The sequence below is a fragment of the Mizuhopecten yessoensis genome, unplaced genomic scaffold (assembly GCF_002113885.1).
Source record: "Mizuhopecten yessoensis strain PY_sf001 unplaced genomic scaffold, ASM211388v2 scaffold8387, whole genome shotgun sequence".
In the NCBI taxonomy this organism is placed as follows: domain Eukaryota; kingdom Metazoa; phylum Mollusca; class Bivalvia; order Pectinida; family Pectinidae; genus Mizuhopecten; species Mizuhopecten yessoensis.
In genome coordinates this window covers 692,958-716,087 of record NW_018407522.1, presented here as the reverse complement: position 1 = coordinate 716,087, position 23,130 = coordinate 692,958, and the positions used below count along the sequence as shown (strand labels likewise).

General features: G+C 36.6%; 2 protein-coding genes across 2 annotated transcripts; both read right to left on the bottom strand.

Moving 5' to 3' along the window:
• Window positions 1-5,793: 5,793 nt before the first annotated feature.
• LOC110455837 lies at window positions 5,794-9,351 on the bottom strand. Its single transcript, XM_021506238.1, has 3 exons — window positions 9,265-9,351; window positions 8,611-8,712; window positions 5,794-7,236 (listed from the first exon to the last, which is right to left on the bottom strand). Exons 2-3 carry the CDS (start codon window positions 8,696-8,698, stop codon window positions 6,455-6,457), a joined length of 870 nt encoding a protein of 289 aa, XP_021361913.1. The 5' UTR covers window positions 8,699-8,712; window positions 9,265-9,351; the 3' UTR covers window positions 5,794-6,454.
• A 3,157-nt stretch (window positions 9,352-12,508) lies between these two features.
• Window positions 12,509-20,125, bottom strand: LOC110455849. The gene is made up of 3 exons (XM_021506257.1): window positions 20,045-20,125; window positions 13,595-13,696; window positions 12,509-13,290 (listed from the first exon to the last, which is right to left on the bottom strand). Exons 2-3 carry the CDS (start codon window positions 13,680-13,682, stop codon window positions 12,509-12,511), a joined length of 870 nt encoding a protein of 289 aa, XP_021361932.1. The 5' UTR covers window positions 13,683-13,696; window positions 20,045-20,125.
• Window positions 20,126-23,130: the final 3,005 nt, after the last annotated feature.

Below are 23,130 nucleotides of genomic sequence, written 5' to 3'. Positions count from 1 at the left end.
TGTAAAAACGGCATACCTCAGGTACACACATGTCAAAGAAACCAAGACCTCCTCATTATAAATATAAAACAAATAACACCCCCCTCCCAAAATCAAACCAAACTAGAATTCTTCAACGTGGCCGTGTACTAAAAATAACATAAATCAAGATGAATTTTAAAATCTCACTTTATATTTGAGTATGTGGCGACTGATTATGACAATAATTCTGCGCTCTTACCGAGTTTGGCATCATTACAGCTGCACTTAACTGGACCGTCACTATAATAAATCCTCAGAAAACTACTTTCGTTTGCCTCATTCCGGTTGAAAATGACGTGCAACAGATTAATAAATTACAGTGATTCTCACCAATTAGAACTATTTCTAACCTTTAAATTTTAGGCCAACAAAATCAAATTGTCATTTGAATAATCACGGAATTAGATTGGGAAATTGGAGTTGCCAATCATTAAACATGTAGCAATTCGCAGACATTTTACTAAGTTCCCAATGGCTCTTCGGAACACTCGAATTTCTTTCGGAAAAGTTTATAACTCGGGATTATTCCAGCCATTTTAGTATATATTAATGTGTGCTTCCTAACACCAATCTTTTAAAATTTATGCGTAAATATAATAATTAATATTTAAATATATCAATTAAACTTATTGATGATATTTTATATTGGTGTAAGTTGTACTTCCTGTTCAAAAATACGGAACTATACGAGCGCAAAGCTAGTTTTACACAGCTCCCGTTTATCGGACTTCGTTTATAAGCACCACTGGTGTATGTGCGTTAAGGGCGTGAATCGTTTTGGAATGTAATGAATGTATAACTATCTATTCGTTACTTATTGTAATCACAGCTAGTCTTCTTTACACCTAGTGTTTTGTACCTTTAATTTAGTTTGCTTGTGTGTTTGTATAAGCGTATATAAAAACAGAATGCATCTTTTGTATTTTGTTTAAAATTACAATGGTGCAAATATGCAAGAAGATCAGTGATCCGGAAAAGGTCGTTCCGTTTTATCTTTACCTATACACACTTCACATGGCAGGAGATATGAATAACTTCGTATAATTTATAAATCATCGGCGAAATGGGATCTTGTTGTGATTTAAAAAAAACTCGATTAGAAGACACTAATTTTGTTACAAGAGTAATGATCAGAGAATGTGTCTAATAACAAAGAACCCGGAAGTATACAGCTTCCGAAGCGTTTACATGGTCTTATATATTATAAATTTATAACCATATTTTTTTGCATGATAAATCAAATAACAAGTCGTAATACATTTTTATATTTTAGATTGATATGTGTCAGGTAAAATGTTGAAGTGTGTTGTCTATTATTAAAGTACCTGGTCCAGTATTACAGTGTCTGGTCCAGTATTACAATGTCTGGGCCAGTATTACAATGTCTGGTCCAGTATTATATTGTATGGCCCAGTATTACAGTGTATGGTCCAGTATTACAGTGGATGGTCCAGTATTACAGTGTATGGTCCAGTATTACAATGTATGGTCCAGTTTTACAGTGTCTGGTACAGTATTTCAGTGTATGGTCCATTATTACAATGTCTGGTCCAGTATTACAAAGTCTGGTCCAGTATTACTGTGTCTGGTACAGTATTTCAGTGTATGGTCCATTATTACAATGTCTGGTCCAGTATTACAATGTCAGGTCCAGCATTACAATGTCAGGTCCAGTATTACAATGTCAGGTCCAGTATTACAGTGTATGGTCCAGTATTACAGTGTATGGTCCAGTATTACAATATCAGTTCCAGTATTACAGCGTCTGGTTCAGTATTACAATGTATGGTCCAGTATTAGAGTGTATGGTCCAGTATTACAATATCAGTTCCAGTATTACAGCGTTTGGTCCAGTATTACAGTGTATGGTCCAGTATTACAGTGTATGGTCCAGTATTACAGTGTATGGCCCAGTATTACAGTGTATGGTCCAGTATAACAATGTCTGGTCCAGTATTACATTGTATGGTTCAGTATTACAATGTCTGGTCCAGTATTGCAAAATCCGGTCCAGTATTACAGTGTGTGGTCCAGTATTACAATGTCTGGGACAGTATTACAATGTCTGGTCCAGTATTACAATGTATGGTCCAGTATTAGAGTGTATGGGCCAGTATTACAATATCAGTTCCAGTACTACAGCGTCTGGTCCAGTATTACAATGTATGGTCCAGGATTAGAGTGTATGGGCCAGTATTACAATGTCTGGGACAGTATTACAATGTCTGGTCCAGTATTACAACGTCCGCTCCAGTATTACAGTATATGGTCCAATATTACAATTTATTATACATCAGTTCCAGTATTACAGCGTCTTGTTCAGTATTACAATGTATGGTCCAGTATTAGAGTGGATGGTCCAGGATTACAATATCAGGTCCAGTATTACAGCGTTTGGTCCATTATTACAGTGTATGGTCCAGTATAACAATGTCTGGTCCAGTATTACAATGTATGGTCCAGTATTAGAGGGTATGGTCCAGTATTACAATATCAGGTCCAGTATTACAGCGTTTGGTCCATTATTACAGTGTATGGTCCAGTATTAAACCCTCAGTTCCAGTATTACAGCGTCTGGTTCAGTATTACAATGTATGGTCCAGTATTAGAGTGTATGGGCCAGTATTACAATATCAGTTCCAGTATAACAGCGTTTGGTCCAGTATTACAGTGTATGGCCCAGTATTACAGTGTATGGTCCAGTTTTACAAAATCAGTTCCAGTATTACAGCGTCTTGTTCAGTATTACAATGTATGGTCCAGTATTACAATGCCTGGTCTAGTATTACAGGGTATGGTCCAGGATTACAGTGTATGGTCCAGTATTAAACCCTCAGTTCCAGTATTACAGCGTCTTGTTCAGTATTACAATGTATGGTCCAGTATTAGAGTGGATGGTCCAGGATTACAATATCAGGTCCAGTATTACAGCGTTTGGTCCATTATTACAGTGTATGGTCCAGTATTACAGGGTATGGTCCAGGATTACAGTGTATGGTCCAGTATTGCAATGTCTGGTCCAGTATTACAGTGTATACAATGCCTGGTCTAGTATTACAGGGTATGGTCCAGGATTACAGTGTATGGTCCAGGATTACAGTGTATGGTCCAGTATTACAATATCTGTTCCAGTATTACAGCGTCTGGTTCAGTATTACAATGTATGGTCCAGTATTACATTGTATGGGCCAGTATTACAATGTCTGGTCCAGTATTACAATGTATGGTCCAGTATTAGAGGGTATGGTCCAGTATTACAATATCAGGTCCAGTATTACAGCGTCTGGTCCAGTATTTCAATGTATTGTCCAGTATTACAATGCCTGGTCTAGTATTCCAGTGTATGGTCCAGTATTACAATGTCTGGTCCAGTATTACATTGTATGGTCCAGTATTACAATGTCTGGTACAGTATTACAATGTCTGGTCCAGTATTGCAATATCCGGTCCAGTATTACAGTGTGTGGTCCAGTCTTACAGTGTCTGGTCCAGTATTACAATATCTGGTCCAGTATTACAACGTCCGCTCCAGTATTACAGTATATGGTCCAATATTACAATGTATGATCCAGTATTACAGTGTCTGGTGTAGTATTACAATGTATGATCCAGTATTACAATTTCTGGTCCAGTATTACAACGTCTGCTCCAGTATTACAGTATATGGTCCAATATTACAATGTATGATCCTGTATTACAGTGTCTGGTCCAGTATGTCTGGTACAGTATTACAATGTCTGGTCCAGTATTACAATATCTGGTCCAGTATTACAGTCTGTGGTCCAGTTTTACATTGTCTGGTCCAGTATTACAATGTCTGGTCCAGTATTACAATATCTGGTCCAGTATTACAACGTTCACTCCAGTATTACAGTATATGGTCCAATATTACAATTTATTATACAATATAAGACTTCTGCAGTGCAATAAAGGGGTGCAATAAAATTGATATTGAACGTGTGCAATAAAGATGCAAATGAGCGCGCGACACCGTGGGAACTAGGTCGTATTCCTACGCACTACTACTATGTGATATGTGCTGGGGGGACGTTACACTACAAAACCACACTGACGGACATGAACAAAAACCAGGACAGGGGAGAACACCCGTGATGTACGCAAAGTAAAACCAAAATTGTGGGCAAACACTGAAAATCCCGAAAGGTGTCCTGTTCATGTTTACAAATGCTATGCAGATATGAGACCTACGACTTACTGTAAAGGATCAGATCCATTTTATATAGCTACTACAACAAAAAGCTCACCTGGAAGTCATGAGACTTGGTTCAAGCGCCAACCCGTTGGTATCAACAAGCTAAAATCCATGATGCAACGTGCCATAAAGGGAGCAGGAATCCAAACTGACAAACACTTGTCAAATCACAGTGCGAGGAAATATCTTGTCCAGAAATTGAACGATAATAACATCCCCGCTAACCATATAATGCAAATTTCTGGTCACCGAAACATTTCTTCTATTAATAATTATTCACACATCAACACGAATCAACACAAAGAAATCTCCAAAATACTGCACGGAAATCCAACAGCACCTGAGACCGGATGCAACACAACATCACTGACACAACAATCAATGGCGTGTAACCAGTCAACTTCCTCTGTTGTCAGGGTCCAGGGCGGTTTCCAAAGTATCTTTTCAGGTGCTGTCACAGGAGGAAACATACAAGTTCATGTTTACCAAGGACNAGAAGTCATATTTTGTAAACTTTTATTATTTCAATTGTTATCACAATTAAAATGATCGTTAAAAGTAAAACTGTTGGCCATTTATTATTCTGATAAAATTCTGCGGACTACTTTTGTTAGCGGAACATGCTCTCAAATTAGTATATGTGATGCGTCCTTTCTCGTCGTCATTGCATATAGAGACGTTAGTATTGAAACCACTTATGTAGGTAGGTTTCTCGAATTATATAATAAATAGAATCTAACACTCGTGTTCATGTTATATTGAATTTATTGAACTCGTATATTAATTTCATATGAAACTCGCCAAAGGCTCGTTTCATATGAAATTAATATACTCGTTCAATAAATTCAATATAACATGAACACTCGTGCTAGATCCTCTATGTATGATCCAGTATTACAGTGTCTGGTCCAGTATTACAGTGTATGGTCCAATATTACAATGTCTGGTCCAGTATTACAGTGTATGGTCCAGTATTACAATGTCTGGTACAGTATTACAATGTCTGGTCCAATATTACAATATCTGGTCCAGTATTACAGTGTGTGGTCCAGTTTTACAGTGTCTGGTCCAGTATTACAATGTCTGGTCCAGTATTACAACGTCCGCTCCAGTATTACAACGTCCGCTCCAGTATTACAGTATATGGTCCAATATTACAATGTATGATCCAGTATTACAGTGTCTGGTCCAGTATTACAATGTATGGTCCAGTATTACATTGTATGGTCCAGTATTACATTGTCTGATCTTATATTACAATGTCCTGTCTAGTATTACAGTGTATGTTAAGTATCAAAATGTCTGTTCCCTTATTACAATGTCTGGTCCAGTAATACAATGTCTGATCCAGTATTACAGAATCTGGTCTGATATATTATTGTCTGGTCCAGTATTACACTGGCTGGTCCAGTATTACAATGTCTGGTCCAGGGTTACAGTGTCACGTCCGATCGGGGAATCGAAACCCGGCCACTCTGATGAAAGGCGAGGGCGTGAACCACTTCAGCACCCAACCACCCTTAACAGAAACCATATTTGGGTTCCCATGATCATTATCAAAGCTTATAAAGGAGAACAACTAAAAAACAACTAAAACTTACATGAAAATAATCCGTCTGTTGACATATCGTTACAGATTTTAACAACCTGTACACATTAACGTTAAATACGTACTTGGTAAGATAAGTCTTATACGTTGACGTAGGGATTCCTACTGTTGGCCGTCAGTCACGTGCTTGGCAAGTCAGGCAATGGGAGCGTCACGTACAAACACGTCTCTGTGTGAGTCAGTACTTTACGTAATCAAATAAAATGTCATTGCAAAGAAACTTTGTTGTTCAATTTTTATTATGATTTTAAAAAATAAATGTACAATACATATACCATGCTATTGTAAGCTTATATCCATTTAAAAGAATCCTATTTATTCATTACTATATTTGCACTCTGAAAATAGTACTTTTCCATTATTAGCCTAATGCAAAATTGTAAAAGCTTTAAATTCATGAATACTGGTTGTAAAATATTTACATTCATCTTGTTGGAACTTTCTGTCTTTCAGCAGACAGAGCCAGTATGGCATATATTTCACCCTACGTGCAGTCACACGCATCAAGGTTTAATCACCGGAAATACAAAGCATCGGTACAAAACTGCATTTTTTTCTACATGTAACATGCTGTAAGAAACTGATTGAAATTTAAATATCTGGACCAGTTTTCATAGACTTGCCATGACTCTATTCTTTGACAAATTACAATCGAAAATAAAACAAGCCTGGAATATTCTGACCTCCTTCAAATAAATTGCAAAGTACAACTTGGTAACGTCGTTTTCGTCCTGCCAGGTATAGACGGTGAGTTGTTTACCCGGTCCACACTCGCCCAGGAACGTCACTTCAGTCTGCATCAGTGGGTATTTGACGATGTCGGACGTAAAATGCCGGTAGTATCCGGAGAGAGAAGCTTCGGATGCAGCATCGGAACAGAACCGGTAGTACTCCGCGGCGTTCAGGTGGTAGTTAAAATCTAGGTCACTGTAACGCGTTTGGGTAGTTGTTCTGAAAGATGTAACAGGAGGGATGAGAGCATCTTGTTTTCTGGTCATCATTGACGCTTGTTCATGGTCAACAAGCTTACTTGAACTCTCATAATACGTTTTCGGTAATTTTACAGACCGCCGAGTCTCCCAATTTACAGCGACAAGTTTGTTTTCTGATTTCAAATACCAGCTTCCCGTGTCTGGGTCGGAAAATTCCCGTCTGACACCTACGGTGCCTGGTGTTACAGACGACACGGTGAAAGTCACGTGATATTGTTGTAGTTTCTCAGCCCATGAGAACTTAGTATGAAATGTTGGAGACATCACACATTTTTCGCTGATGAGGAAGAGCCGAATATTGTCTCTGACCAAATTCTGCGATAACGGTATAAAATCATGAAGGCCGCATATTGTGCCTGCGTCCTGAAGGATTTTACTGACTCCCCAAATTGACAGGTGACCTGCAGCGAAAAAAATGTAATTATTTTAAATACAGCTATAATAAGTAGGATATTTTCAATAATTAATATTTTTTACTCGAATACAGTGAATATAGTAAAATGGTATAAGCATTTTCAGGATTAACGCATCTAACGAGACATCGCCTATTTATATAGGATCTCACATGATTTTCAAATTCATTAAAGATTAATGAAACGAGTTTAAGAGTCTTTTCAATTTTCATAATTTTGATATGAAATGAAAACGAGTGTAAGATCCTTTTTATCACATCATCAAGATTTTTATTTGTATAAAATGACAATTTTCATGCAACTTTGATATGTAAAAAGCCGCCATTTCAACTCCAGTGCGTAAGTCTGTAACGTCTTGTACTTGTCCTTAGCGTGACGTCTCAATTGAAACAATTGAAACTTACAACCAATCACAGGGCTGATAGGTCATATAACATGGGTTAATACGCAAAAAAGTATGACATGGTTATATTAATTGGATAACACAGTACATTATATGATAAATGTTAAATATCATGTACAACGATGAGGTTAAACTTCTTCCTTAACATATCGTTAACGAAACGTCACTTTGCTCGTCCTGTCGCGTAAATAAAACCATTCGCTCACTCTTCCCTATTGGTAACATGACATATTCTATGCCCGTAGTCTGTCTCTTAAATCAAACAATTTCTTCCTGTCTGTCCTTTTGTTTATAACACAAATGCTTCATTTAGTCTTTCCTAGCTTTTTAAACAACACATACTTGGTTTTGTCTGTACAACTGCTTACATGAAACACAATTCACTTAGTTTGTCACATCGCCTAAATGACTGAAAAATTCGTTAGTCATATTGTTTTTCAATAAATCTATCCTATTTGTAACATGGCCTACATAATTTGCTTAGTTTGGTCTTTATTTTTAATCGTTCAATAGTCCTTCTGTCCAGTAGTACACACTTTTTAAACGGAATGCTAAAAATATTTTATTGTACTTTTCCTATTAAAGGTTGGGCAAGCAAAGTAGTAAAACAGCTTCAGACAAGTGGACGTCTGTTGAATATTCACTACTTAGTTTAAAATATGTTGATTGCTGACAACAGCTTTGCCAAAGAGAACTTACACACATACCAAACGCTAACGACCAACACCTTCTGTTTTCTGTACATATCTACTATCTTATTTGTATCCTCGTTTCGATCAATACGCATTTACACACGAGAAAACATTTTAATCAAGATATTTGTCATGACAGTTGTTAAATTTATGGAAGGTTAAAAACCACAAAAAACATTCTTCTTGTATAATTCCTCTTGAGGTGACTATCATTTTGTCCTCGTCGGTTCATTTTGTATACATAAGCCCAAAGTACGCCGTACGCACCTGTACGATCGCGGTAAGCGGACGCTGGGCTGGCGATATCAAACTCAAATCTCCCTGGTGACGCGTGTGTCAAGGTGTAGTGCACCATTGTTACACCAATGCCTGAAACAGGTCATAGCATGTACTCACAAATTCAAATGTTTAGTAGATGTTCATTAAAATGGTTCAAAAGACATCATCAGACATCTAGGACAGAATATCACACATCCAAGAGCATCAAATACACCACAAAATCAACAAACGCAGAAAGCATGTATCCCATTTCTGGCATACACTGACAAATTCTGCTTCAACTTAAAATATATTATACATCATATTAACCCATAAGAACAAAGCACACCACTTTTAAAATTAATGGACATGAATATAAATTGAATAGAAAGGACATTTCTGGATTACCTACTAAACTCAACAAAAAAAAACAGCGTCCCAAATACCGCATATGACATCAATACGTATTTCATATAGATAACAACGATCATCGAAACGGTGAATAAATCATGGTTTAAAGAGGTTTATAACCTGTTTAATTCCTGCTTCTAGTCGTCAGTTACGTGGGTACAGACAATATAACTCATCGACTGGAAGTTGTTATTTATAACGTGTTTCAACCATGAATACAAAGTTTATATACTTAAACATGTTAACACTTACAACAGAGCGAAAATCCTCCTGATAAAGCTTACACTGGGAAACCGTTAACAACTCCACTTACTTAGGGTACATGTGTATATATCTAGAAATGTTAACGAACTATTTGGTTGGTCGTCTGATATAAGTATCTGTTATATATCATGACCTCCGGACCGATGTGGGTTATCTTAAATCTAACTTGTTTGTGATATTGCATATGTGTTCTTGGGTTTTAAACCTACCTTACATATTAATATGGTGATAGTTAGGCCTTTGTACGAATGTGTTATCTGTGACCTACTGACCGATTTAAGTTATCTTACACCTGGTTTCATTGTGACTTTCTGTATGCTGGTTTCATTGTGACTTTCTGTATGCTTTCCTAAGGTTTGCAACTACCTTAAACATTACTTGTGTGATGTTACGGCCTGTTGTATGGTTGTATTTATCACCACGATTTGTGCAATGTTTACATGATATACTTACATGTATATGATAAAAAGAGAATAATAATTCGAGGTTCGTATATACCGCTTTAACACAACCTAGTTCGTAGGTCGTCTCAAAGCGGTTCACAAATTATTATCCGTGGCTATAGGGCCTTTGCAACTGGGGAGCATACAGCCGGAGCTGCCATTTCGGCGCTAACAGCTAGCATTCAACAATTCTAGCACTTCCCAACCACGTACATGTACTCATTTACAGCTGAGTAGACTGGAAAAAGCGGAGTAACGTATCTTGCTCAAAGATACAACACATTGCCGTGCCGTGGCGCGAACCCGCAACCCTTCGGTCACGAGCCCGGCGTCCTACCACTGGACTACCGTGCTGTCCTACATTGGTTATATATGTACACCTTTGTAACAAGTTATTCACTTTTAACTATTTTCATCTTTACATGACCTCGTAATTTTTTAAAGTGTTATTCAACTATTGAAACGCAAGTTCTTGACATTTTGCATCAAACGTATTCCAATTTTAATGTTTACTTTTAAGATAAAATGCTTCGAACATAAGTATTTTATTTTCTCTAAATAAATAAATCAATATACTATTTTATCCTTCTTGGTGGTAAACATGATTCATACAGTTCGCAGATAAGATATGTTTCACTGTCAACTGAAAAGTAATTATAATAGAACAAAAATTCTCAATATTCGTAAAATAATGTTGTATTCTATCATAATTATGTTTATGATAATAAGGACATTTGTACATAAAATAATCTAATCGATCTTTTATTTTTAACATAATACATGTAAGATGCAAACACAGGAAGTTATTTTATAACTTTTCATCCGGTTATATGAGATTTGTTTTTTTAGAATCCATCTTTTCATGCAGTCTACACACATATCGTTTTCCTGTGTCGAAATCATTTAAGAGCATTAAATTTCCTCTTTCCATGTGACAAACCGCCATAACATTAGAAACAGTGTTTAACAGTTGTACGTGTATTGTACCAAATGCCTGCCAACTGAATACCGTTCTCCATACAATGTTAAGAAAATATCCCTGAATCCCAAACCAGAATCGCGTATAAGACCTACAGATCTCAGCAGTAATGTTAAAGAACAATAGATATGAATTAAACCTCGAAACACGTATTGAATCAATCCCCCGATTTATATTTAGGTCAAACTAAGCTAGTATTTGATAAAAACAGAAATCAGATACTTTGGTACCTTATAGTATGAAATTAATATGAAGAATCATATCAGAATAATCAGCACGATGCAAAATCTAAAATCAAAATTGTGTTATATTCTAAGTCTAATGTCATCCACCCCCCCCCCCCCCCCCCCCCCAACAAACAAACAAACAACAACAACCAATACAATAAATGCTGTTTAACATATATCAGGATATATTATGAATACTAGTTAAACGCGATACTTAGCTATACTCAAACACATAACACTGATACTCATACTGAAGGTAATAGAGTACACCAATATAAACCACACAAACGTTATGGTGGCTTCATGCTCAAAGGGAGTGAACTGCAGTATAAATCGAAGTCACAATATGTAGGTCAGCGTGCATCGCTATTAACATGTAAACAATGTCAGGAGTGCTTTCAAACATAAATTGGCGATGATTTGAATTGCCTATATTGTTAAATTGTGTTTATTGTGTCTCATATTCAGTCATTCATGTACCATGAATACCGGAACAATGAAATGGATAGCTTTTCATTATGAGTCTGACCCTGGACAGAGGGTTAGGCTTCTCACGCGGCGGCCATCTTGAATCTAAAACGAGGCTGAGAGCGCAGATAAAAAGACAGACAGAATGGATCCTTCTGACAAATTTCCATCGGAAAACCAAAAAGCGTTGAATACATTGTCACAATTAACTAGAAATATTGAATTTGATAAGATCACAATGCAAACTACATCTGTACAGTGTGTTCATAAATATGGTATTTCTATTTCTGTAAATGTGTTTACATCTAAAATGAAATTTCTTTGCTTGTGTTTCGTCACATCAGATCACATTCCGTCTTACTATAATGTACATGTATCGGAGTCCCGATGTTTCGAATTTTCCCCGATTGTCCTTAAAAGTTCGAAACATCGAAGTTTGACTGTAGTTAAATGTACAGAATATCATATGTCATTGTTATCGTAGAATTTGGCTGAGACAAAACATCATGTTCCGTTCTTATAAGTCAGTGCTTAACATTGTACATTCTTGTATTTACAAAAGAATAAAACAAATTCGCCAAATAGTTAAGTACAATATGATATTGATAAGAATTATAGATGACCTCTCCCTACACAGACAATTGTTCTATTTGTCACATCCCGTGCCACTGTGTCCTCTTTAATCATTATTCCTTTTAATATAGGCCCGTTCCATGTTTATTTTCCTGTTTCATAACAGGGAACACTGTTGTTGATCGTTTTGGCTGTTTTCGTCCGCGGGAAATGCCACAAGCTATTGATTTCTAAGATGTAAAAGATAGCCTTACTGCAAAGACGTTTCTAGTTGATACATCCTGCTTTTGGCAGTGGTATGGGGATCCCTAAAACTGTTACTAACTGCTACGAAGAAAATGATGACAAGTACAGTATATCCACATTAACATGTATATAGCTAAATTCCAAAGAACTAACGTTTTTGTAGTGTTCCCTGACAGGTTTTCCTTGGATAACAAAGGTTCGACATTAAAGTTCAGTATCTGTATCCAATCTCTTCTGTTCAGATATGCTACACATGTAGGTAACCCTCTTTAAAGCTTTGAACACCTGTCGGAGTTTCACAGACTTGACATGACCTTGTCCTGTGTTAGACTACTATTGTAAATAAAACAGGACTGAAATATTCTGACCTTCTTTAGATAAATTGCAAAGTATAACTTCGTAAAGTTGTCTTCATCCTGCCAAGTATAGACGACGATTTGTTCACGCGGTCCACATTCGCTCAGGAATGTTGCATCTGTTTGCATTATTGTGTATTTCACGATGTCGGACGTAAAATGCCGATAGTATCCGGAGAGAGAAGCTTCGGATGTAGCATCGGAACAAAACCGATAGTACTCCGCAACGTTGACATGGAGGTTAAAATCTAGGTCACTGTAGCGCGTTTGGAAAGTTGTTTTGAATGCGGTATCAGGAGGAATGAGGGTGTCTTGTTTTCTTGTCATTATTGAGGCATGTTCATGGTCAACAAGTTTACTCAGGCTCTCATAATACGAATCCGGAAATTTGGCAGATCGGCGGGTCTCCCAATTCACGGCAACCAGTTTAATCTCCGATTTCAAAAACCAACTTCCGGTGTCTGTGTCGGAAAAAACCCGTCTGTTACTTACACTTCCTGGTGTCACAGCCGACACAGTATAGGTTACATGGTATTTCTGTAGTTTTCCAGCCCGAGAGAACTTAGTACGAAAGGTTGGAGACATTACATATTTTTCGCTGATGAGAAATAAGCGAATATTGTCTTTACCCAAATCTCGTGATGACGGCATAAACCCGTGGTCTATAGCTATAGTAGCAGCGTCATGGTATATTTTACTTATACTCCACATGGACAGGTGGCCTGCAAGAAAATAACTGAAGATAAAGGTTCTCTACCGTTAACACACCAGTTGGCTTAATATTTAACCGAATGTTTAAGATGAATTTGCAGTAAGAAAAAGGTGAATATTCATTATGTAAAAAGATAGCCAAAGGAATAAGTAGCAAAGATACTGACTGATGTTAGAGGTGGTACCTAAATATAGCATGTATCTGTTAGCATAAAAATTGATAAATCTTTAATATCATGATTATTTTTGGTTATATAGTCTGGAATCAAATGAAATATCTCCTTGAATTTTTTACCCTGAGTAATCCTCACGTACCAGTTCGATCGCGAAAAGCAGACGTCGGACTGGCCATGTCAAACTCACATCTCCCTGGTGATGCGTGTGTCAAGGTGTAATGCGCCATTAGTACAGTAACGTCTGCAACAAGTCAAAGCACTGATTTCAGTTTGATCCTTAAGTCTACATTTACCGGAACATCAACTAACGAGACAACATATACCACAACATCAACCAACGAGACAACATATACCAGAACATCAAACAACTATACAACATATACCACAACATCAAACAACTATCCCACATATACCACAACATCAACCAACGAAACAACATATACCACAACATCAACCAACGAAACAACATATACCACAACATCAACCAACGAAACAACATATACCAAAACATCAACCAACAACACAACATATACCAGAACATCAAACAACTATACAACATATACCACAACATCAACCAACGAGGCAACATATACCAAAACATCAACCAACGAGACAACATATACCAGACCACCAACCAACGAGACAACATATACCACAACATTAACCAACGAGACAACATATACCAGAACATCAACTAACGAGACAACATATACCAGAACATCAACAAACGAGACAACATATACCAGAACATCAACAAACGAGACAACATATACCAGAACATCAACCACCGAGACAACATATACCAGACCATCAACCAACGAGACAACATATACCACAACATCAAACAACTATACCACATATACCACAACATCAACCAACGAGACAACATATACCACAACATCAACTAACAAGGCAACATATACCCCAACATCAACTAACTATACAACATATACCAGAATATCAACTAACTATACAACATATACCACAACAGCAACCAACGAGACAACATATACCACAAAATCAACCAACGAGACAACATATACCAAAACATCAAACAACTATACCACATATACCACAACATCAACCAACGAGACAAAATATACCACAACATCAAACAACTATACCACATATACCACAAAATCAACCAACGAGACAACATATACCACACCATCAAACAACGAGACAACATATACCAGAACATCAAACAACTATACAACATATACCACAACATCAAACAACTATACCACATATTCCACAACATCAACCAACGAGACAACATTTACCGGAACATCAACCAACGAGACAACATATAACAGACCATCAACCAACGAGACAACATATAGCACAACATCAACTAACAAGGCAACATATACCACAACATCAACCAACTATACCACATATACCACAACATCAACCAACGAGACAACATTTACCGGAACATCAACCATCGAGACAACGTATACCATACCATCAACCAACGAGACAACATATACCACACCATCAAACAACGAGACAACATATACCAGAACATCAAACAACTATACAACATATACCACAACATCAAACAACGAGACAACATATACCACAACATCAACTAACAAGGCAACACATACCACAACATCAACTAACTATACAACATATACCAGAACATCAACTAACTATACAACATATACCAGAACATCAACTAACTATACAACATATACCACAACATCAAACAACTATACCACATATTCCACAACATCAACCAACGAGACAACATTTACCGGAACATCAACCATCGAGACAACGTATACCATACCATCAACCAACGAGACAACATATACCGGAACATCAACCAACGAGACAACAAATACCACAACCACAACCAACGAGACAACATATACCAGACCATCAACTAACGAGACAACATATACCAGAACATCAACCAACGAGACAACATATAACAGACCATCAACCAACGAGACAACATATACCACAACATCAACTAACAAGGCAACATATACCACAACATCAACTAACTATACAACATATACCAGAACATCAACTAACTATACAACATATACCAGAACATCAACCAACGAGACAACATATCCCATAACATCAACCAACGAGACAACATATTCCAGACCATCAACCAACGAGACAACATATAGCACAACATCAACTAACAAGGCAACATATACCACAACATCAACCAACAAGGCAACATATACCACAACATCAACCAACAAGACAACATATCCCACAACATCAACCAACAAGACAACATATCCCACAACATCAACCAACGAGACAACATATCCCATAACATCAACCAACGAGACAACATATCCCATAACATCAACCAACGAGACAACATATTCCAGACCATCAACCAACGAGACAACATATACAAAAACATCAACCAACGAGACAACATATACCGGAAGATCAACCAACGAGACAACATATACCAGACCAACAACCAACGAGACAACATATACCACAACATCAATCAACAAGACAACATATACCACAACATCAACCAACAAGCCAACATATACCACAACATCAACCAACGAGACAAGTATAACTATACAACATATACCGGAACATCAACCAACGAGACAAAATATACCAGACCATCAACCAACGAGACAAAATATACCACAACATCAACCAACAAGACAACATATCCCACAACATCAACCAACGAGACAACATATGCCATAACATCAACCAACGCGACAACATATACCAGCCCATCACCCAACAAGACAACATATACCACAACATCAACCAACAATACAACATATACCACAACATCAACCAACGAGACAAGTATAACTATACAACATATACCGGAACATCAACCAACGAGACAACATAAACCAGACCATCAACCAACGAGACAACATATACCACAACATCAACTGACTATACAACATATACCACAACATCAACTAACGAGACAACATATACCAGAGCATCAACCAACAAGACAACATATACCACAACACCAACCAACGAGACAACATATACCAGACCATTAACCAACGAGACAACATATACCAGAACATTAACCAACGAGACAACATATACCAGAACATCAGAACATCAACCAACGAGACAACATATACCGGACCATCAACCAGCGATCCCACCTATACCAGACCATCAACCAACGAGACAACATCTACCACAACATCAACTAACTATACAACATATGCCAGAACATCAACTAACTATACAACATATACCAAAACATCAACTAACTATACAACATATACCAAAACATCAACTAACTATACAACATATACCAGAATATCAACTAACTATACAACATATACCACAACAGCAACTAACTATACAACATATACCAGAACATCAACCAACGAGACAACATATACCGGAACATCAACCAACAAGACAACATATACCACAACACCAACCAACGAGACAACATATACCAGACCATAAACCAACGAGACAACATATACCAGAACATCAACTAACGAGACAACATATACCAAAACATCAACCAACGAGGCAACATATACCAAAACATCAACCAACGAGGCAACATATACCAAAACATCAACCAACGAGGCAACATATACCAAAACATCAACCAACGAGACAACATATACAAGACCATCAACCAACGAGACAACATATACAAAAACATCAACCAACGAGACAACATATACCACAACAGCAACCAACGAGACAACATATACCACAACATCGACTAACTATACAACATATACCACAACATCAACTAACGAGACAACATATACCAGAACATCAACTAACGAGACAACATATACCAAAACATCAACCAACGAGACAACATATACAAGACCATCAACCAACGAGACAACATATACAAAAACATCAACCAACGAGACAACATATACCAGGCCATCAACCAACGAGACAACATATACCACAACATCGACTAACTATACAACATATACCACAACATCAACTAACGAGACAACATATACCAGAGCATCAACCAACAAGACAACATATACCACAACATCAACCGACGAGACAACATATACCACAACTTCAACCAACGAGATAACATATGCCAGAACATCAACCAACGAGACAACATATACAAGACCATCAACCAACGAGACAACATATACAAAAACATCAACCAACGAGACAACATATACAAGACCATCAACCAACGAGACAACATATACAAAAACATCAACCAACGAGACAACATATACCGGAACTAACAAGGCAACATATACCACAACATCAACCAACAAGGCAACATATACCACAACATCAACCAACAAGACAACATAGACCACAACATCAACCAACGAGACAACATATGCCATAACATCAACCAACGAGACAACATATCCCATAACATCAACCAACGAGACAACATATTCCAGACCATCAACCAACGAGACAACATATACCAGAACATCAACCGACGAAATTAATGTACAAAAACATCAACCAACGAAAGTAGTTTACGACAGGCCAACATATAAAAATATATAAAGTACCGGGGTATCAACTCATACATATACCATTGGGTTTACCCGTAAACGAAAAGGTATATAAATTGTACACTTACAATAGAGCGAATATCTCCCAGGCACTGCTATAATAATGTGAATGTCTCCACTGAGCTATACACATATAATTTATCTCATGTGTTGTCACGATGTTCAAGGTTATATATGACCTATCGACAAATGTGGGATATCTTACACCCAGGCTCATATTTACAATGTTCACGGGACATACTAGGAAGCTTCGCTACGATGATTATAAACTACATGGCTCGTTGCATTTGTAATTTTTGTGAAAAGTTCCTCCCTAATAGTTTTCATCTTATCATTAGGACCTATTTTCACTGGTGTAAACATGGGTTTCAATTTGTATTTGTATATTTATAGTAAAGATATCTATATTAACATTCTTCGTAGTTCATCGGATCCATTCACCATGGGAATTAAGTTGTTTTGATTCCACATGAAAACAAAATAAATAATCTTAATGAATACTTAAATGAATTATGTTTATTATTTTCATTAACACTACGTTCACCGTGGTTATGACCTATTCATATGTACGTACATCATGTAATCATACAATCTAAGCGACTTTTTTGCACTATAACGTACTATTAATAAAACCATCTTTATCTGAACAAATTTCCATTCTCACGAACAAAATTATAATGATAATTTAAAACATCGATAGCTATTCTGAATAAAACATATGTGTATGAAAAAGAAATAATAGTTCCTTACTGCACCGCAAATTTGAAAATATTCATGATTACTAAATATAATCAAAAGAAAAAAACCCGCAGGGGTATACAATTTAAGAACTTTTTTTTTCACACCGTGTGATACCTACCGTAAAACCTTGGACATGGTGTTGTATTTTAACGTACACAGTTACAACGTTTAATCGCCCTTAACATGATTCCTCTTGACAATGCTTTGATGAAACGGAAGCTTTTCAAATTAGTTCATCAATCTCATGAAATGATAATAAAAAGAAACCTTCAAGATACTACAACATCTGTCGGTACAAAATGTTAGTATTTAACCATACCAGAAAGTAATCGTCCTTAATGTTTTGAAGGGCACTTTGATATGCAAACTAGTCACCAGAAATGTGACAAAATCAAACATCTATTGAAAGATTTTATTCGTAGATGGAGGCATGCAACCGCATTATAAGATCATATCGGGACTTCTCGAGTGGCTAAACTGGAAGGAAATTACACAGTAGTTTAAAGAAATCAATTCTGTTCAACCAATATGTTATGATGATTATAACAAGTTTTAAAGACGATTTCATGAAACATCTCATGGCATCAATAACACAGTAACGTTGGATAATGTTATGTGTACGTACAACATTAAGAGAAGACGGTAGTTTGTTAATGTGTTAAACACAAAATCGGAAAATGCTCTCCGTATCATTGTATGGATTAAACTACGAGTGCTAAGGTGGGCCGAATATCCTCACTGCTTTTTAAATATGTATATATGGAGCAATCTGATTTTATAAAATTTACCCAATATGATCGTGATATTTGAGAATGCCCTTTCACCTATGTCCCATGGTTCTGGTTTTATGTAATTGTCAAATTAACAAATCGAATCGGCTTTGCTTGGTTGACCGTTTACCTCGACTGACCTTCATAGTAACTTACCTTAACCTCAACTTACGTTCACCTAAACTGATATTGACATTTACTTCAACAGCACATTACTTTTACATAGACATCTATAAACACAGGTGTGCGTCTCATGCGTAAAGGGAGAGAACTGCAATATAAATAAAAGTCACAATATGTAGGTCAACGTGCATGTGTACCGATATCAACATACTGTAGTAAACGTTTATAAATGTAGACAATGCCAGGAGTGTTTAAATAGCAAATATGTATGGCGATGATATGCATTGCCTATATTATTAAATTGTGTTTATTATGTTTCCTATTCAGTCATGCATGTACCATGAATAACGGAACAATGACTCAAACGGATAGCTTTTCACTATGAGTCTGACTCTCGACAGAAGATTACATACGATATATATACAATACCTGAGGTATGCTATGCTGTCCTGGTGTATCGGATATACTCGATTTAGTTTCAAATGACGAACATCTTCGAAGACCTTTTCCTACTGACATGTTAGAAATACTTCTTCCGGTGCCTCGTTTTTTTAAAACGAATGTAGCATGATCTTTAAGGAAGTAAACCCCGTAGGAGTACGTCCTGGTATAGTATATCATTACACACTACCTCGCCATAGGAATGGACTTGTGGGGATTCTGATCAATAGTCAGATTTCCATCGGTAATAAAGCGTTGAATACATTAACAATGATCAGACATGCATTTTATATGACAACTAACTGGAAATGTTGAATTTGATAAGATAACAACGCAAACTACACCTGTACAGTGTGTTCATAAATATGCTAAACCTATTTCTGTAAATATGTATACATCTAAAATTAAATGTCTTTACTTGTGTTTCGTCACATACGAATCACATTCCGTCTTAATATACACGTGCATGATCTTGATGTTCGGTGTTTAATAGTTATCGAAGTCCCGATGTTTCGAATTTCCCCGATTGTCCCTAAAAGTTCGAAATATCGAAGTTTGATTGTACGCAAATGCACAAGATATCATATTTCATTTTTATAGTAGAATTTGGCTGAGACTTCGCTGCATAGGTAAGTTCAATATGATAAACAGGAAATCCACATTGAGAAAAATGAAAATCATTTTGTTCATGATTCTTTCCTGATTGAGTTTCCACATTGACATGTATATAGCTAAATCCCAAAGAGCTAACGTTTTACATTGTTCTCTTACAGAGTTGTCTTGGATAACAAGAGTTTACAATAAATGTTCAGTATCTATGATTATTCTGTTCATGTATGTTGCACATGTAGGTAACCCTTTTGAAAGCTTTGAACACATGTCGGAGATTCACAGACTTGACGTGACCCTGTCCTGTGTTAGAATACTATTGTAAATAATACAGGACTGAAATATTATGATCTTATTTAGATAAATTGCAAAGTATAACTTTGTAAAGTTGTCTTCATCCTGCCAAGTATAGACGGCGATTTGTTCACGCGGTCCACATTCGCTCAGGAATGTTGCATCTGTTTGCATTATTGGGTATTTCACGATGTCGGACGTAAAATGCCGATAGTATCCGGAGAGAGAAGCTTCAGATGCAGCATTGGAACAAAACTGGTAGTATTCCGAGTAGCTGGCATGGAGGTTGCAATCTAGATCACTGTAGCGCGTTTGGAAGGTTGTTTTGAAGGACTTGTCAGGAGGAATGAGAGTGTCCTGTTTTCTGGTCATCATTGACGAATGTTCAGGGTCAATAAGTTTACCTTTGCTTTCATAATACGATTTTGGGAATTTTGCAGACCGGCGGGTCTTCCAATTTACAGCAAACATTTTAATCTCCGATTTCAAACACCAACTTCCGGTTTTTGTGTCGGAAAATACCCGTCTGTTACTCACACTTCCTGGTGTCACAGCCGACTCAGTATAAGTCACATTGTATTTCTGTTGTTTTCCAGCCTAAGAGAACTTTGTACGAAAAGTTGGAGACATCACGTATGTTTCGCAGATGCGAAAGAAGCGAATATTGTTTTTTTAGCAAATCACGTGATGAGAGTGTAAACCCATTGTGGATTTTACTGATACCCCACATGGACAGGTAACCCGCAGAAAAAATAAAGTTATGTACAGTAGTGTAAACATTTAAACAATAGTTGAAATACATTTTTAATATCTAGTGTATCTTGAATTTTAGTTCAAAAACATCAAAGGTTGTCAAAAGTAATGTACATTTTCTTGTTTACCAGAACAGTTACATGTACATGTAAAAAATAAAGAAACTAGAAAATGTCTGTAAGACATAAATGCCCTGCTGCCATGTGTTCTGTAAAAAGTTACAGCCACTTTGATCTTGATACCCTGAAACATGCACACACACACGGTACTACACTTACAGTTGATAGGTTGATTTTAATATTCATATTTTTTTTCTTTATGTTATAACCATCTCCATTACATATTGAATGAAGTTGCTAAGTGTTTTAATTGAATAAGTCGATGATTTTCTTTATATAGCAACAGTGACCTTGGCTTTGACCTTGGAACCCTGAAACACAAGGGTATACCCATATTTGACCTTTGTATAAAGTTTGACAAAAATCCGTGAAAGAATGAAGTTGCTAAGTGTTTAAATTGAATCAGTTGATGATTTTCTATATATAGCAAGTGTGACCTTGGCCTTGACCTTGGATCCCTGAAATACAACGATGTCCAATGTATAATCATCCTTGACCTTTGTATAAAGTTTGACCAAAATCTGTCAAAGAATGAAGTTGCGTAAGTGTTTACATTGAATCGGGTTGGGACTCGAAGGGACGGACGATTTTCTATATATAGCAAGTGTGACCTTGGCCTTGACCTCGGATCCCTGAAATACAACGATGTCAGAAGTATACTCATATTTGACCTTGTATAAAGTTTGACCAAAATGTCAAAGAATGAAGTTGCTAAGTGTTTACATTGAATCGGGAAGGGGCATCAGACATCTAAAATTAAATAATTATAGTAAAACAACTACATTTTACGTAACACACATTTAACTTTATTGTACAATGGTAACAAACAGTTGACTTTACACTTTAAACTTGTCGCGATGTTCAAGGTAATATATGACCTATCGACAAATGTGGGATATCTTACACCCGGGCTCATATTTACAATGTTCATTGGACATACTAGGAAGCTAAGATTATAAACTACCTGGCTCGTAGCATTTGTAATTGTTGTGAAAAATCCCTCCCTAATAGTTTTCATCGTATCATTAGGATCTATTATCGAAGTGTTATTTAAGGGTTGAAATCTAAAATCGTTTCACTTTGTGTAAATATGGGTTTCAATTTGTATCTGTATATTTATAGTAGACATTCATTTTCTTCCTTTTAAGATATCCAACAACATTCAGCATGGGAATTAAGTTTTTTGTTTCCACATGAAAACAAAATAAATAATCGTCATGACAATTACAAACTAAGCGACCTTTTTCCTCTATAACGTACTATTAATGGCACCATTTTCTACTGATAATTTAAAACATC